General features: G+C 40.6%; 1 protein-coding gene and 1 pseudogene across 2 annotated transcripts in view; both read right to left on the bottom strand.

Annotated features, from left to right (window-relative positions):
* The window catches only part of PDK3 (pyruvate dehydrogenase kinase 3), a 73,005-nt gene that overhangs the window by 12,087 nt on the left and 42,789 nt on the right, over positions 1-18,129 (bottom strand). The window contains exons 6-11 of the mRNA XM_035000985.1: positions 16,625-16,702; positions 8,432-8,508; positions 7,016-7,117; positions 6,525-6,635; positions 3,545-3,658; positions 2,138-2,277 (exon numbers count right to left, since the gene is read on the bottom strand). Of these exons, the coding sequence (XP_034856876.1) occupies positions 2,138-2,277; positions 3,545-3,658; positions 6,525-6,635; positions 7,016-7,117; positions 8,432-8,508; positions 16,625-16,702 (622 nt within the window). The remainder of the gene's footprint in view (positions 1-2,137; positions 2,278-3,544; positions 3,659-6,524; positions 6,636-7,015; positions 7,118-8,431; positions 8,509-16,624; positions 16,703-18,129) is intronic.
* LOC118007816 lies at positions 14,668-15,705 on the bottom strand (annotated as a pseudogene). The gene has a single exon (XR_004678499.1). The product of XR_004678499.1 is annotated as a 60S ribosomal protein L19-like (transcript).

The following is an 18,129-nucleotide window of genomic DNA, read 5'->3' as shown; positions in this document are numbered from 1 at the left end:
CCTCTACGGAGATGAATGACTGGTCCGGCAATACTGTACAGAGGTCCATCACAATGCTTCCATAGAGAAAAAAATCAACAGAGATACCCTTTATATCATTCATCAGAAAAGACCAACACTACTATAATGGGGCAAAATCACAGAGCTATGTCAACTATATTTGCATACAAATACCCTTCTGTTGCATTATGTTAAGAATCAAGGTTTTCAGGATAAGAAGAAATATGCACAATTAAATTACATTTGGGTGAAATATTGCAATGTTAAAATCAAATTGAAAATATCAATATGAACTTATGATTTTAAAATATGTATTGTATAGTTCTGTCCAGAAAAGGGGGACTAGACAAGGTATAATATACACCCCCAACTTCCAGATAAGGGTCTCTAATACCCGTTAGAGGCAAATAGGACTCCTTGAGGGAAATGGCTGATTCTAGTATGGAGGTAGGGAAGGTATAAGATGAGACCGAGATACCATCTTGGGCCAGAAAAAGCTTTCAAAGATCAGTGGGGTTTTAGCAAAGGAGTCGCCGAGGATCTGACTCGAAATAGTTACGGAGGATCTGATTCGAAATAATTACCAATGGCCAAAGGTGTGCCAATTTAATCATCAAAAAGATAGCTGCTACATGCAATAACATAGATGAACCTCACAGAAATCTAGACACAAAAAGAGTACATACTACATGTTACTTTTAAGTTTAAGAAGTGATAGAGTCAGTTATAAGAATGGGTGACAGACTCAGAATAATGGCTACATGGTGGGGATGCTAAAGGGGGAAGAGTCTGATTAGAAAGGGGAGGCTTTCCAGGTGCTAGAAATATAGATGCAAAAATGTGTCAGGCTATAAACTTAAGACTTATGCACTTTATATACGTGTGTGTGTGTGTGTGTGTGTGTGTGTTAAGTTCTAATTGAAACATACTGAAGGAAAGTCTACACTATCCATAATAATCCTCGAAAAAGAGAAAGCCAGAAACTCATTTGTTACAGTTTAAGGTAGATTTTACCTCATCTTGTAACCCTGAAAATTGGTATTTAAAGGGAAAGATTTAAATTCTTATCCTGCCTTGTCAGGAGACACTGTACTTCAAAAGGTACCTAAATGGGGGTGCCTGGGTGGCTCAGTCGGGTAAGCATCCGACTCTTGATTTTGGCTCACGTGATGATCTCAGGGTCCTGGGGTTGAGCCCTATGTCGGGCTCCCCACTCAGCGCGGCGTCTGCTTGGGATTCTTTCTCTCCCTCTGCCCTTCCCCCACGCTCATGCGTGTGCACGCATGAGCTCTCTCTCTTTCTCAAAGAAGAAAAAATAATTGGAAACCGAAGATTGGATTGTTGCCCTTATTACCATAAAGTACTGAAACCTGTTGTTCTGTGATTAGTTTTATTTTTTCTGTTTTCATTTATTTATTGTGGTAAACTATACATAACATTTGCTATCCGGTAAGATGGTAAGAAATGGCTGTTTTTAAGTGCACAATTCAGTGGCGTTAAGTACATTCACAGTGTTGTGCAACCATCACCACCATCCACCTCCAGAACCTTGTCATCTTCCCAACGGAAACTCTATACCCATTAAACACTAACTCCTCATTCCCCGTGCCCTTGGCAACCATTCTACCTTCTGTCTCTATGAGTTTGACTTTGCTCGATACCTCACTTAAGTGGACTCAGAGAGTCCGTGTCCTTTTCTGTTGTATGGATAAACCACATCTCGTTTATCTTGACTGATAATTTTAACTTCTTTATTTTTTTCAGATTCAATCCATGCACAGACTTTCTCTAAACATTCTCCTGTCAATCTCTATAGGTGATGATAAATTGCAAGACTTACTTTTAAAATCAAATCTATGGCAGGATAAACCTTGCTCACTGTTGTTAATGCCTCCACAGTGTAAGGACCCCTAGAGCATCAGCACCTCTAGTGGAAGGGCTACTCTGGCTACCTGGTTCTTGCTGTCCTTCCTGTCCGGAGTGAAAAAGCTACTCCAACCTTTCTTTAGAGATCACTTTGCTCTTCCAGTGGGGGGAAAAAAAAACCCCACAAAGATTTGGCTAAAGGTATCATCTGGCTGGTACATTCTAGAGAAAAATCAGATACTTTATAATAGAAAGCAAAGTGGGAAATTACTGTTTCGCCTTGTATTTTGAGGCATCCCTAGGTTCTCTGCTGGGATTGCTCCAGTCATCAGCTTCGGGTGTGGTCTTGTAATGACGCCACGCAGACTTATTAAAAACCGGAAGTCTCTCAAATGATTCACTTGAAAGTGCCTAAGAGACAAACAAAAATATACACCAAAGAACCACAGTGTCATTTTTCTCACATGAAATACTAACCCAAATTTTACTATTTAAAACATTAGAAACCTTAATGCATATTTTTGGAATATTAAAATTAAATTTTCATAGTTAACTTAGACTGGCCAGGATGAAATTAAAGCTCTTTTAAAAGGAATAAAAACATTCACTCATTCAAAACCAGTACTAAAGTACATAAAGTAAGCAGAAGAAAAAGCATTTTAATTCAGTTAATACTGCTTTTGAGATACTCAATCATCTTGACTATCACTATCACTGGCCAACTGCTCTCCCAGAGGGCCCATACAGAAATAAAGTTGCGTATATACTGTTTATAAACATAAGCCCATAAGGTGATATTAAATATCACATCATTTTGATGCACTGGCATCTAAGATAAACACTCCAAGTAACTGGTTAAGTAATGGTATAACACGTGACATACAACACATAACACACTACACAGCTGTTAAAAAGAATGACCAGCTCTGTATGAATGGATATAGCGAGATCTCCAAGCTACACGGGAAAGCTAAAGAAAAATGCTGAAATAATCATTGTGTGGGAAAAAATTATCTCCCCCCATATGCTTATCAATACAGAATCAACTCCAGGAGGCTCCATGAGAACCTGGTACCATGGTAACCTCTGGGAAAGAGAAGCGGGTGCCTTAGAGACAGTGGTGGGAAAGACTTAAGTTTTCCCTTTTGTAGCTTCTCAATTTTGTACTATGTGCCTGTATTACCTATTTAAGAAATCCTCCAAATATTCCAGACTTTAGAAATAAATAAAAGTCTGATGCCACCAATGCATGAGAAAACCTGTGTTACAGGAGCTTTGTTATTAAATCAGCCTATTTATATCACCGTACTATGATTACTGAACTCTTGGAACTCTGGGAAAGCCAGCGAGTTTTAAAGTAAAAGACTCAAACACTTCAGTTTATGAAAATCTGTCTCCTTTTAGATTAGTCCTGTCAATGCTTATGCAATTTAAAAGAAATCACAAGTAAGAATCACGGCTTTAAAAATCAGCATTTTAGTTTTTACATCTCCATGTTTCGTATTTTGCTATATCTGAGCATAAAATCAAGGGCAGGACATACCCTGGTTTTCCCATAAAACTGAAGTAAATCTGAAATGGCATCTAAGAGATGATGTAGGGCTATTCTCCATTAGTTATTAGAACTTAAAGCTTTCAAAAGTAAAGATGTCTTCATATGACTAATAAAGTACAGTACCTTTAAATAAATGACAGCATCTGTACCAACTCCTTCCATGGAATAGAGTTTTAGATCTCCTTGGAAATATCTAGCATACAGACGAGAAATTGGCAAGCCATAACCAAATCCAGCCTATCGAGAAAAGAAAATTAATACAATGAGACATGCACAAATGCTAACATACTTGGTATGAGGACTATTCAGGAAAAGTAAAATTCTCTTTTAAAAATTTATTTATTTAGAGAGCGAGGGCAAGGGAGAGCACGAGCAGGAAAGGGAGAGAGAGAATCCTTCAGCAGACTCCCCTGAGTGGGGAGCCTGACACAGGGCCGATCCCAGGACCCTGAGATCATGAGCCAGAATCAAGAGTTGGATGCCCAACTGCCAGAGCCACCCAGGCACCCCAATTAAAAGGAATTCTTAATTCAGGTTTAAAGCAAATAAATTATTGATCCACCCTTTACAATGATGTGTATACTCATTTAGGGCAAACAATCTATTTTCGCAAAAACACTTCTTTTATGTTTGGAAAATATTAGAAATACTCCAAATTTTGACTAATGCTTTTTTTTTTTTTAGCATTTTAAAGTAAACTGTTGGCATTTTTAAAGCAAATTCCAAATCAAGTGGAATTTGAACTGGTAACAAAACTAAACCACATCATCCCAAAGTTCCATTATCAGATTTTCTTGCTCTCTGAAGTGAAAATTAAATTGAGTAGCACAAGAGTTCAAATCTACCAGTACCCAGGCTGCTACACTGAAAAGAACATTTCCTGAGAGTCTACTTCCTAAGGTTCTGGGAATGCTGAAATATTTTGATGTATGGTAGATCACATATGTTTAGAGACGAGAAAACAAGTCCAGTAACCCTCCTATATCTTCATGTCCTAGAACCCTGAATGTAACAGGTTGTTGAAAAAAGAAAAGGTCTCAGATATTGACAAGAACAGTAAGAACTTACTGAGATAATCTCAGTAAGTCTGGAGTGGAGGGGCAGATTCAGTGCCTCAAGCTTTGGCCCCTCTCATGGAATTCCCTGACAAGGTTAATGAGGAGGCAGTGGGGTAATGCGCTCGTGGAGCAGAGGCTGCGTGGGCTTTAGGCTCACAGAGACCTGAGTAGAAATCCACTCTGAGCAGTTTACTCAACCTCTCTCAGACTGTTTTGTCATCTGAAGATTTAATAAAAAGCTTCCCTCAAAGCTGCTCTGAGGATTAAATAATATAACAAGTGTCAAGTCTTGACACAGTGCCTAAGACCTAGTAAAAGTAAATAAACGGAAGCTGCTATTATGGCTACTACAGGACAACAATTTTACCAGGTTACATAGATTTCTACCATTTGCAAACATCTTTCCTAGATTCCTTCCTCAGGGCAGGGCCTAACTCAAAGGGTTGGGTATGACCGGGCGCACTGTCATTCCAGGGCTTTAGTATTGGCACAATATGGCCGGTGGTGGAGACAAGACATCCATGCTGATGAATGCGGTCACCACAGCAAAGAAACCAGAATACTCTAGGAAGAGGCCAAGGAAATGCGCCTCTTATATTCCAGCAAGGCCCAGAGCCTGCCCTCAGGTCTACCAGGGAACAGTCGAGAACGCCTGAGCCCAATACCATCGTGGGAGTGAGGATACAGGTAAGCTGTGAGAACACAGAAGAGGGGTCTCTAACTTGGATTGGGTGAGGTTCATCCAGGTTTTCCCAGGGTATCAAAGGATCTGACAGGAGTTGGGGATATATACAGTTGATAACTGGGACAGATGCTAGTGGAAGCCTTTCTTCAGAAGGAGAGGCCGTATGGGACATGGGAAAGAACGCGGACACGACCAGTGCCGGCTGTGCCCTAGTGAGTGCAATGACCTTGGGCAAGGCGCTAACCTTATTTTCTCATCTATAAAATGGGAGGTTAGATACATAATATTTTAAGGTCTCTTACATCAATTGTTTCATTTTTTAAAAGAAGATGATAGAACAGCTATCCGCAAATTGCTCTCTTGAGACCTGGAATAGAGGATCCACAGTCCTTCAAACAACTGGGGAAGGCTCCAGATTTGCTTTCTCTACATTTACTTAAGTAGGTACCAGAACCTGGTGAAGGCAATGCCTTTCAAAACTGATCTTTCAAGAATTTTCTTGACTCCTATAAAAATGACTTCTCCATTTTCAACATGTTGAGTTAACAAACTCTGTCTCGAATAAATGATGCAAAGTGTTGGATTTTATTCATACAAATAAAATATAATCTCACGTGCTTATCAGTCAGGTAGGACTTGAAAATGAAACTTAATTTGCACCCTCAACCATTTTGCAGACTGATAGATACGTTGCTGTGTTTAATGACAAAGGGTTCAATTGTTGTTTGTCAATTAGAAACACTCAGCAGGGGAACAAAGTGTGGCCCTAGCAGGATCTAAATGCTGCCATGGTAACCTGAGGCTTTTCTCACTGCCTAATAGAGCCCAGACAGAAAGGGCTCAGAAAATGCATACGCCACCTATATGTTCCCTCCTTATGCTGTTTACTATACAAAATTTAGTGTGTTCATAATCTAACATTCTAATTACATAAACAGATGTGGTGGGGCAAGTTCAAAGGCCCCGGGGTGATATGGGTCTCCACAGTACGCAGTGCCCAAGTGCCCAGGACCACGCGGCAGCCGTAAGCGTTCTGCGGCAACTTTCTGCGGCAACTTTGCTCGCCAGCTATTAACCTTCTACCCCCTCCGAGGGTAGCACCAGGCGGGGAATGGTGCTCCCGCAGCAGTCGGAACCAAAGGGAAGTGCTTTTTCTCTACATTAGGAAGTGAGGTACTCAGCTCTGAGTGTTTCTTAGACAAAATTAGAAAATCTAAGTCCAAAGGATTCACAAAGAAAGTAGCAGTCCTCCAAATCATGCAGGAAACATTAGGGCAAGGAGCCAGGGAGAAAGACCGCTCTGCTGGAGGCCCTTCTTGTGTTAATGGTCTTTCCTTAAGCAGCACTTTAAGATGCTTACCAGAGGGGCGGCTCTTGTAGGCTCCAGGCTAGGTCTAGGAGCAGTTGAATACATGTAGTTAAAAAGACGGTCTATTTTTCGAAGTGGGACACCACCACCTAGGTCACTTATCTGTAATGTACAAAATGGTTTTTTTAAAAAGTCAATGTATACTTAGTACGAAGCAGGAAGTTCATTAAAGTACATACCAGGTAACTCTAAAATGTACAAGGGCTTTGAACCCCCAGGGAAATATGGTTCCACTGTGAACAACCTAAAACAAAGGAGGCAGGGAAGGGCACTAGAATCCGACAGACTTGGGCCGAGGTCTTGTTCAACTCCCTGAAAAATAGGGCTCTGATAAGTTTAAATGAGGTAACAAGCTAAAGATCTAACGTCGTTCATACAAATAAGACATTCAGGGTCCATTTTCTTCTCTTCCCTCAGATTCCTCAAGGTCTGGGTTACTATTAAATTAACTGATAAAGTATATGTGCAAATAAAGCCGTTACCTTAATGGACAAGTCTTCTTTACCCAGAGTAACAAGGGTTTTAACAGACGGGTAGGCTTCTTTTCTGTCTTCATATAGTTCAACTGTCGCTCTCATTGAGTTCTGAAATAATAAGACTTTTTTTGTAGCATACCATTGACTCACAAACCACAATTTAAAAAAAGAAACTAGCACAGGATTACTTATTACACAATAACGCTTTTGTGGAACAAATATTAGTTGGATTTATACACCATTTTTTTTTTCCTCTAAAGAACTTAGCTAAATGTGTGTTTGGATCACGGAAAAATTGCCCGATGCTTTATTTTGATTTCATCTAGTTTTATTTCCATCTATCACACTAAGTATTTTTTTTTTCTTTCTTTTCTCTTTTTGTTTTTGCCTTAGGGTATTTCAGTTATTCAACCCTTAACCAAGAGGAATGTTTTTATCACATGTAACGAGGCTGCAGAGGCTCACTGATGCACTTTAAATCCTTATCAGTCTGCATTTACAGAGCACCTTTCCTCTAAAGAAGGCGGAAAACCTGAGAGTATTCATGCTTCCCACAGAAATTAATCATTTGGCTGAAAAAAAAAAAAAAAAACAAAAACGCAGAAGCAATGTCAGTTAAAAAGAAATTCTGAAAAAGCCACAGCTGTTGAAGAGAAAGTTCACAATTGAATGCCCATCTCAACCTTAAAGTGTTACATCAGTGACATTATAATTTTGGGAAGCAAATCAGCATAACTGATTTTTCAGGTGTTCAATTTAGGGTTTTACACATCGGAAGAAATGAAATTGTAGCTTAAACACCTTGTGCCTATAATACTGCTCTTAGAAATGCCATGAGCTACTGATTAACAAAAGCAACAGCTAAGCTATAGAGAGTCTAAAGAGGTTTTGTTCTTTTTTTGGGGGGGTCCCTCTTTTTGGTCCAGCCCCTCACCATCTTTCCCCTCTGCTTCCATCAGAGCTTCTGAATGGACTCAAATACTTAAAGGGTTATGGGGTCTCTCGGTAGGAAAACAACTGTTGACGCACCAACGTGCTTAATGTTCGCAAACATAAATATGCAAACACACGTATTTATTTTGATCTGGCTACCATCAATAAAGCCTTTGCCAGGTTTGGAAACTAAAAAGCATCTCTAATCTCATAACTGAAGAACAAACAGTATGGATTTTTACATAAAATCACCACAGTACAATTAAGCTTCAAAATCAATATGTACTAATATTCACGAAAACTATACCATACACAGCAATTTTTCATCTCATAATGTACAAATTATAAAACCCACAGGGTATCAGAAATAGAAGTTTTAAAATGGTTATGCAAAACCTTTTTCTTATGCTAATCTAATGAATCCATTATGCCCTGAATCAAAGTAATTTAAAATGAAGACTTCTTTCCGTGTTTTTAAATTCCACTTACCTTGAACAACTCAAATAGCATGTGAAACAGGTGTGAGGGCACATAAACTACCTGAATAGGTTTGTCTGGAGCTTTGGCTGAAAACAGACACAAAGACCATCAATGAATAAGGACCAAAACTATCAGAAAGTCAAGAATGTGGCTGGCATTCTATTTTCCAAGTACATAAAAAAGAACTCTACACGAAAGGCTAATTTAGGTTTCCATCTCTAAAGGCAGGGCTGAGCAAAAGCAAATGCTTGGAAGTCCAACAAACCCAGGGAGAAGTCTGGCTCCTTCACTTACCAGCCATGTGACCTTGGGCAGGTTACTCAATCTCTCTGAACCTTGGCTGAGCAAAATTGGAATATTATCACGTATGTCGTAATATTCTGAGCATTATATAAGTCATCTAAATATCGCTCAGTGTTTTTCAAATTCGGGGACACCACCCCCAGTGGTGACCCCAGTGGTCATCATGGGGAATGTGAAGCCACAGAGGGAAAGGGGCGCATCTTTTTGGCAGACTAGACTAAGGAGCAATGTTAACTTCTGTCCAATTTCAACAAACAAGACATATTATAGAGTAGAATTTAAGGTTCACATAACTTTTCTACTAGTAGCTAGCAGACAACCCCCCCACCCCCACCCGCAACCATGCCCTCCAGAGACCCAAAGCCCTTTCTCCTTGCATCAGGGATCTCCGGGGGAAAATACGAGAAACACTGAATCCCATGTCAGGCACTAAGAACAGCGTGGGCTATAGAGTAGATGGTGGATAATTTGGTCCTTCCTCCTCATGACCCCAAATCACTTAAAAGACTGAAACTACATGAACATCCTCCAGTAGAACAGAGACATAGTCACCCATGTTATAATTTTCGACCTGACCTAACTACTTCCTTCAATAAAGTAAGTAACAGGGATATAAAGTAAACATTTGTTAGGCTCTTAGCAGTTGATGAAAAGCTTACATATGCATTATCCAAGTGAATCCTCATGACACTACAGTGTGGCTCACAGGGAAGGTGGGTTATAGGCGAGGACACGGGCTGTGCAAAGGTTATGTGACTTGCCTGCTTAAACAGAAGGCCCTGAAATGGGACAACTGAACCAAGAGTTTCTGACTCTGAATCCTGAACTCCTTGATGATTACTTTTGAAATTATTCAGTAAAATAAATAAATGAAATTTCTAAAAAAGTAAAAGTCCTTCTACCATTTCCCATCTCATCCCCCAGTCTGCACTCGGAGGTAGCCACTTGCTACTATTTCTGCTTTAGTCTTTTAGTATTTAGTCTTTTGGTTGATAGTATTTCCATTCTGGTCTGCAAGCCTAATGAACTCTTCTGTACTCTGTCTATAGGTTTGTTTTTTTTTTTCAAAAGCTGAAAATTGAGGGGCGCCTGGATGGCTCAGTCGGTTAAGCATCTGCCTTCGGCTCAGGTCCTGGGATGGAGCCCCGCATCAGGCTCTGCACTCAGTGGGGAGTCTGCTTATCCCTCCGCCCCTCCCCGCCCCCACTCATGCTCTCTCCCGTTCAAATAAAATCTTTTTTTAAAAAGGCTGAAAATTGACAGTGTTGGGAACATCATAACTAGGTAAATATGGATCACTGCAGAGCAGCCAGGACAGTGTAGTTGAACAATATTTCCTTCCCTGTGATTCCAATGACGTTTCATGAGTGACATGAAGAAGAATGTTCTCGACCTTAAGGTGAAATGGATTCTCTTAATCCTCCACCCAAATCTCAAAATCATGCTACCCTTTTTTTAGGTTACTGAATATCTGGACTGTGTCCTTCTTACAGTTTTGTTTCCTGGATCTTCTAACTACCCTTCCTCTTGGGTAACTGGACAAGAAACATGCTCTCCGCACTGTATCACTAAGATCTTCCAGCTTCTATTCTAGTGCATGGTATCCATTTCATTCTTTAAGATTTTTCAAATTAGAATTGCCTTCCAAACATGCTGCATAGCCATCATTTTCAAACTGTTTTTGAATGAAGTTCTAGTATGTTCTTCACTATTTCTTATGTCCATATTATATACACCATCAAGTCAGTCAAGTAGCCTACCTCAGAAAGGTGCCCTTGGGAAATACATTTCTCAATCCTTACACCTCTGACTCACTTGAAGGTTTGGCTTAGCACAAAATTCTGCATTCAAAATCATTTTCTCTCAGAATTTAGAAAGCGGGGGCAGGGGCTGGGGGAGAGATAGTCTCCTGGCCATTGCAGTGCAGCTGGTAAGTTTAATGCTAGTCAGGTTTTCCTCACGCTGCTGGGTGTTGCCCGAGGTCTGATAGACCTTGGTAGTAATATTCTTGTTGAAGAATGAGGAACTGGATGAATCATTTGAGGGAGCTGGTGTTCATTTCCTCCTGGGGCCCTCAACTAAAGGAGAAGGCTGACCTGGAGCCCTGCGTATCTGGTCAAGACTTCTCAAGTGACTTTAGGATGGGCAGACAGAAAGCTGGCTTCTGACCGGAGGGTGCCCCAAATTCTCAATGAAGAGGGCTTTACTTTGGGCTAACAATAGGTACGTGAACAGCCCCACTTTTTCCAAGGTTATTCTTGAAGAAAGTACTCTGATTTTAATTTCTGCCCCAGGAAAAATGCTTGTGACTGACTATAGGCAGAACACAGCCCAAGCCCACCGGTGCTCTGCCTTAGACCAGCTTTCAACTGACCCCCACCTTTTGGCTTCCCTTTCCAATGCTTTGCACCTACTGGCTCTTCTCCCAGGGTCCCCCCATCTTTGCTGCAGCCTCTCCTTTGTGGCTTCTTCTGCTCAGTCCATAATCAGCAGACTTCCATCGGTTTACCTTCCGGCAGGAGGTAGGATCAGTGGTCCACTGATGACTGCCCCTGGTTTCTTTGCTGTTTTTCTTTGTATTCCTTTATTGTCATTTTAATGGATCCCCAGGAACAAGTTGAACACTCAGGCTATCTTGTACCAAAAGGCATGATTAGTTATATAAACAGCCTTCTGAATTCAACCTTTCACTCCAAATCTTTTTCCAGATCTAATCTTTGATTTTTTCTTTTCACTTGAACCAACATTCTCTAGGAGTCATCTGTAGGCTTACTCAATTACTTGTACTTTTATTTTCTTTGGGAACATTACAGGTTAGATGTCTTTCCTTCCTTTTAAAACCAAGTCCAATGCTTTTGTCCATGACTCTTAACCTAATCCTGGGTCCAACGACTTTTATGTAGTGGACCCTTAATAGATGTTTATTAACTTTCTAAAATAGAGCACAAATGCAATATAAATTTTCCATCTAAGGGTACATTTTTAAAAGTAAATGGAAAAAAATGGCCCAGGTTTTTCATGCTCAAGACTCAAGAAATAATCAAGTCTATTTTACAGTCATTGCTTCAAAAACCATTAGCTGAAACAACATTTAATAAATACCAACAAAACTCCACATGGGATACAAAGAATTTTATTTGGAATCTTATAGGACAGTTCTCCTATAAGAATGAAAAAACTAGAGGCTAAGCAGAAAAGAAATGCATTTAAGAGAAAAGGTAGCTGGGCACTTCGAGATGATTAATCGAGTCCCAAAGTCAATGGATAAGGCTATTAGAAACAGTACACAATATGGTTCAAAGTTATACTGGGATTAATTCCTGATTCTGGCATTTAATAGACACACTAATAGGTATTTAAAACATCTGAGCCTCAGTGTTCCATATCTGAAATGGGCACAATACATATCCCATTGGGTTAATATAAGGATTAAATGGGATAATAGTGATAACCTAGTTTACAAAGAGCCCGCCACAACGTAAGTAGTCAATAAATGTTGGCTAGTATCATTACTAAAAGATTAACTTTATGGTGTTAACAGGACTACCAGCAATGGCTTTTCAACTGTTGTATAGAACCCGTTAACTGAAAATACCCACAAAAGTATCCAATATAGGGAAACTAGAAATCAAAGACCCCAGGATAGATACACACCTTTTCTGTGAACCCTCTTTCTTTTTTTAAAAAATATTTTATTTATTTATTTGACAGAGAGAGATAAAGCGAGAGAGGGAACACAAGCAGGGGGAGTGGGAGAGGGAGAAGCAGGCTTCCCGTGGAGCAGGGAGCCTGATGCGGGGCTTGACCCCAGGACCCTGAGACCATGACCTGAGCTGAAGGCAGACGCTTAAATGACTGAGCCACCCAGGCGCCCCTGACTTGAAGTTTTCATGTTGCACACCAAACCCAGAGGTATGAATGAACCCCTTGACAGGAAAGACTAATCTAGAAATGATGAAGAAATGCAAGTAGTAACCATAAGGCTTATCATTCCCAAGTCAACCCTGACTTCCAGTAGCCACCCTTTTAAAAATACCCAGTTTGTGTCTGGTGCGGTATTTAAGGCCCTAGAAACAGTATCCTTTTATCACCACACGAGGTGATCTTACAGACAAGGAAGTTGCTCGTCGTGTTCCCTCCCACTGCCTGGCTGGCTATAAAGCTCACACCATTCCTCTGAGCCATGCTGCATCACCTTCACCACAAGGATCCAAAACAGGTAAAAAAAAAAAAAAAAGAGGTATCTTTGCTTAATGTTTTGGCAAGTGATTTCTCAGGAGAATCAGAAAGCTAAAATGAGAACAAGTGTGACAAGATGGATGCTTATCTCTGGAGAAACCAACGTGGGTTGCCATCGGGGACGAGTCAGAAAAATCTGAAACCTGATAGAAGATAAACACCTGTTATTTCTAATGCTCCTGTTAAGTGCTATCAAATGGCTAATAAAGGAAGCTCATTTGAGCTGGCTCCCAATATCCAGAATTCTAGTGATGACTGGTAAACACTGACGGTGTTCATGTAGTATGCTCTCCATAGTCGTATTTCCTACTATCTCAAGGGTCTACAATGGCAAAGAAAAAAACTCCCAAAGATTCAGAACGCAAGATGATATGTCAAACTAATGGAACGATTCTCAGGAAGCACCACAGGTTCTCCCGGGCCAGCGGCAGCCTCACTGCTCTCAAGTGCAGAGCAGAGGGCAGTGTTACTCACGCCTGTTCAAGGCGCCCGTTGGGTAATGGAAGCAACGTGAAAGCAGCAGCTCTGCTAGTTCACGCGGGCTCTGAAAAGGAGTCCATGGGAATCTGGATCTAATGGATTTCCTTCCAGGGAAGCTGAGATAGGCGACACGCTGTGGGAAACACCCACTCTCTATAAAGTGACATCTGCTTAAGGTGTTCAGGACCAACCTCTGACCTGCATCTCTCCCACGGGACTTGTTAGAGCTGAACCACAGCCCTTAGCCATGTCCCCAAAGAGATCTGACATTCAGAAAATCGTAATGAGAAATCATAAACACATTGCCCAGAGCAACAGGAACCTAGAGACTGCCTATAACCAGCAGCATTCATTTATCTTAGTGATGGGAGAGGGGGCTCACGAAGCCTTGTCTTCTGGCTGTCAATAACAGCAGTGATTCCGCATTTCTTAAAAAAGTGCTCCCCGAGGGGCACCTGGGTGGCTCAGTGGTTAAGCGTCTGCTCTGGCCTTTACGGTGACTCAGGCTGCCATCCACGCAAAAGAGCAATTGGTTACTACCTGCGAATTTAAGTTCCGTGTTTGGCAAAGAAATGTGCACGGTGAGGTCAGGCCTCGCTTAGCCGGTATGAAGAAGAGAGAAGACTGAGACGCTTCTACTCAGGAACACTCAAGCGAAGTGCATTCACTTCTGGCAGTGTATGGATCCAAAATATGGGCACAACTCTTCTCAGAGAACCCAACAGATTTAGAAAGCAGCTCAGATTCCATACCTTCTAGTAGAATGTAGGGGCAACTGTCCTATAACAGTCTCACGTCTTTTCACATGTTGATCTCATTATAAGCAAAATACATTTTTGGCATCTTTTTGAGAGGGAATTTGGTTTATCTTTAATTGTAAATGCCCACACCATATGTAAGATTCAGTCATTCCACTTCTAGGGACCCAACCTACAGAAATGCTTCCACATGTTCACAATTCTCCCACCCTCCAGACACGGACACACCCTTCACTGTTCATTGTAAACAATATGGGAAAATTAGAAATCCTAAATGTCCGCTCAATGGTAAATGACTAAATAATGGCAATCTACACCGTGGATAATCTCTACATGACATTAATACATGCAAAGATCTTCAAGGCAAGGTCAAGAATACCAGTTATAGAACATGTATAGTTTCAACCCCATTTACGTAAAAAAACAAAGCTCTATATGGTCCTGAGAGAGTAAGGAGACTTTCACTTCTTTTTTTTTTTTTTTTTTTTTTTTGGCAGATAAAGGTTGGTTTTATTGAATAACTGATCTGTGTTACTGCCGAGGCCACTATGCACAGACAAAAGAGAGGGAGTTTTATTTCTTCGTCTCTTCCTCCTTGGACAGTGTCTTGATGATTTCCTCCTTCTTGGCCTGGAGCTGCTCTTCACGGCGCTTGTGAGCCTCCTTGGTCTTAGATCTGCGGGCCTCAGCCTGGTCAGCCAGAAGCTTCTCGCGAGCCTTGTCGGCCTTCAGCTTGTGGATGTGTTCCATGAGAATCTGCTTGTTCTTGAACACGTTACCCTTCACTTTCAGGTACACGCTGTGATACACGTGGCTGTCAATCTTCTTAGATTCACGGTATCTTCTGAGCAGCCGGCGCAGAATTCTCATCTGGGTTACCTTCTCAGGCATTCAAGCATTGGCAGGACCTTTTCTCTTACCCCAGTGCCCATATGTCTGCCCCCCTGGTGGGCCCAAGTGTTTTTACAGCACCGAGCCCGGGAATGGACAGTCACAGGCTTCCGGATGGATCAGCCCATCTTTGATCAGTTTTCAGATCTGCTGACGGCAGTTGGCACTGGTGATTTCATTGGTCTCGCTGGGATCCAACCAGACCTTCTTTTTGCCACAGCGGAGGGCACTGGAGGCAAGCCTCTTCTGAAGCCTGAGCGTACTCATAGCTGCGGCCGCAGCGCCGAAAGTAAAGGCGACTTTCACTTCTTACTCTACATTCTGTATTGTTCGTATTTTTCCAACGAGCATGTCTCTCTTATAACTTACAAATAAATAAAGGTAACATGCAAATAAATACAGAATCATATGACTAAGATAACAATCAGCTATAACCCTGTAATCCAGAAAGCTGTTGTTTGTATTTTGGTGCTATCAATCTGCTTCAAGATATTTTCCACTGAACTTGTGCCACTACAAACTTTGATAGCCTGTGTTTAAAAAAACTCAACTTTTGCGGCACCTGGGTGGCTCAGTTGGTTAAGCGACTGCCTTCGGCTCAGGTCATGATCCTGGAGTCCTGGGATCGAGTCCCGCATCGGGCTCCCTGCTCGGCGGGGGGTCTGCTTCTCCCTCTGACCCTCCCCCTCTCATGCTCTCTCTATCTCATTCTCTCTCTCAAATAAATAAATAAAATCTTTAAAAAAAAAAAAAAACTCAACTTTTTCCATACATTCAATATTCTTTTAAAGCATTATTTTGAATGGCTGCTTGTATTCTATCCTATGGACGTTCCACAATTTATTTAAATAATCTTCTATTGTGGAAAACATGGGTTGTTTTCTAATTTTTCTGTTTAAGAAAACCACTGTGATTGTTATTCTTGTACATACATCTGTGTACACTTTTATTTTCTCATAATAAATTTTCTGAAGTTTAATTTACCAGACCAAAGAATATGACCATTACTGAATTTTAATTTACTGGGCCAAGAGAAAGGACATTGCTAGCATTTTTTGAGAAAGGCTGTACTAATTTAAACTTATACCAGAAATGTGTAAGTGTTGTCGAGAGAGTATTTTTCTAGGCACCAATTCAAAGCATGACAACATTATAATCACGGCCATTTTTAAAGTCAAAACTGGCATTTCTCCATTTTTGTTTGTACTTCTCTGATTAATTAAACACGCTTTCATATGTTTACTGCTGCTTGGCATTTGTTGTTTTGAGAACTGCCTATTCATATGCTTGTGCACTTTCTACCTGGATGACTTCTGTTCCAAGAACTCTGAGTGCAAATTTTGTACATACTCCTGTACAAAAACTCCTTACAACAATATACCTAGGTGACCAAAGAGATAGAAAGGCTTTAAAAAGAAATGAAAGATGAAAAAGCAGCATGATTTGAGGCTCTCACTGAAATATAGCTCAGGTATCATCAGATTTTTAGTCAACTTATTTGTATGTAACGTTAAACTGATTTTTCTCTTACCATTGAATTCTTCGACTTCCAGCTCTGGAGCTACCAGGTAATACTGTTCACACAGCATCTTGGCGGTTTCATAGGCATCTGCAAAGAAAGAAAACAGTTTAGCTTTAGACATAAGCAGACAGACAGACAAATAAAATAAACAAAACCAGGACAGTTACTAACCTGAGGGATTCACAATTAATTACTGCTTTTTAAAAACTAGTCTTTTTTGGCTATAATAGAATTATTATGACTGAACCAGAATTTCTCCTCCTTTCAAGATTTAATGACCACAACAACATCAAAATACCACGCTAATGACAATATGGCCAGTTCTATACTAAGCATACATTTGTTTAGTTTTTAAATATTCCTAAAAGGCATTTTCCATGAAAATCTATAAACTCAAGACTATACTTCTGAACACCATGCAACCTGACTAAATTGCAGCAAAAAGATATTTGTTGTTACAATATTATTGACTATATTCCCTATGCTGTATATCTCTGTGACTTAATGATTTTATAACTGGAAGGTTGTATCTCTTTTTTTTTTTTTTAAAGATTTTATTTATTTATTTGAGACAGAGAAAATGAGAGAGAGAGAGAGAGCACATGAGAGGGGGGAGGGTCAGAGGGAGAAGCAGGCTCCCCGCCAAGCAGGGAGCCCGATGCAGGACTCGATCCAGGGACTCCAGGATCATGACCTGAGCCGAAGGCAGTCGCTTAACCAACTGAGCCACCCAGGCACCCTGGAAGGTTGTATCTCTTAATCCCCTTCACCAATTTCACCCCTCCCCCACCTGCCCCTCTGGCAACCACCAGTTGTTTCCCTGTATTTATGAGTGTTTGTTTTGTTTTTTAGATTTCATATATAAGTAAAATCATATAGTATTTGTCTTTCTCTGTCTGACTTATCCCACTTAGCATAGTACCCTTTAGGACCATCCATGCTGCCGTGAATGGCAAGACTTCATTCTTTTTTTTTTATGGCTGAGTAATATTCCATTGTATGTATATACCACTCCTTTATTCATTCATCTATCAATGGACACTTGGGCTGCTATTGTGAATAATGCTGCAATAAATGTAGGGGTGCATGTATCTTCGAATCAGTGTCTTTGTTTTCCTTGGGTAAATACCCAGAAGTGGAATTACTGGATCATATGGTACTGCTATTTTCAGTTTTTCGAGGACCCTCCATACTGTTTTCCATAGTAGCTGGACCAAATACACTCCCCCAAAGAGTGCACGAGGGTTCCCTTTTCTCCGCATCCGCACCAACACTTGCTATTTCTTGTCATTCTGATACTAGCCATTCCGACTGCTGTGAGGTGCTATTTTTTTTGTGGGTATGACTTGCATGGTGACAGATGGTGACTACACTTACTACGGTGAACACAGAGTAACGTACAGAATTGTTGAATTACTATGTTGTACACCTGAAAGTAACATTGTATGTCAACTATACTTCAATAATAAAAAAAATCTTTCTTAATTAAAAAACTATATGACATTCTAGAAAAG

The sequence above is a fragment of the Mirounga leonina genome, unplaced genomic scaffold, assembly GCF_011800145.1.
Source record: "Mirounga leonina isolate KUSES-001 unplaced genomic scaffold, KU_Mleo_1.0 Mir_101595, whole genome shotgun sequence".
Classification (NCBI taxonomy): domain Eukaryota; kingdom Metazoa; phylum Chordata; class Mammalia; order Carnivora; family Phocidae; genus Mirounga; species Mirounga leonina.
The sequence above is the reverse complement of the archived record's forward strand: the minus strand, read 5'-3'. Positions and strand labels throughout refer to the sequence as shown.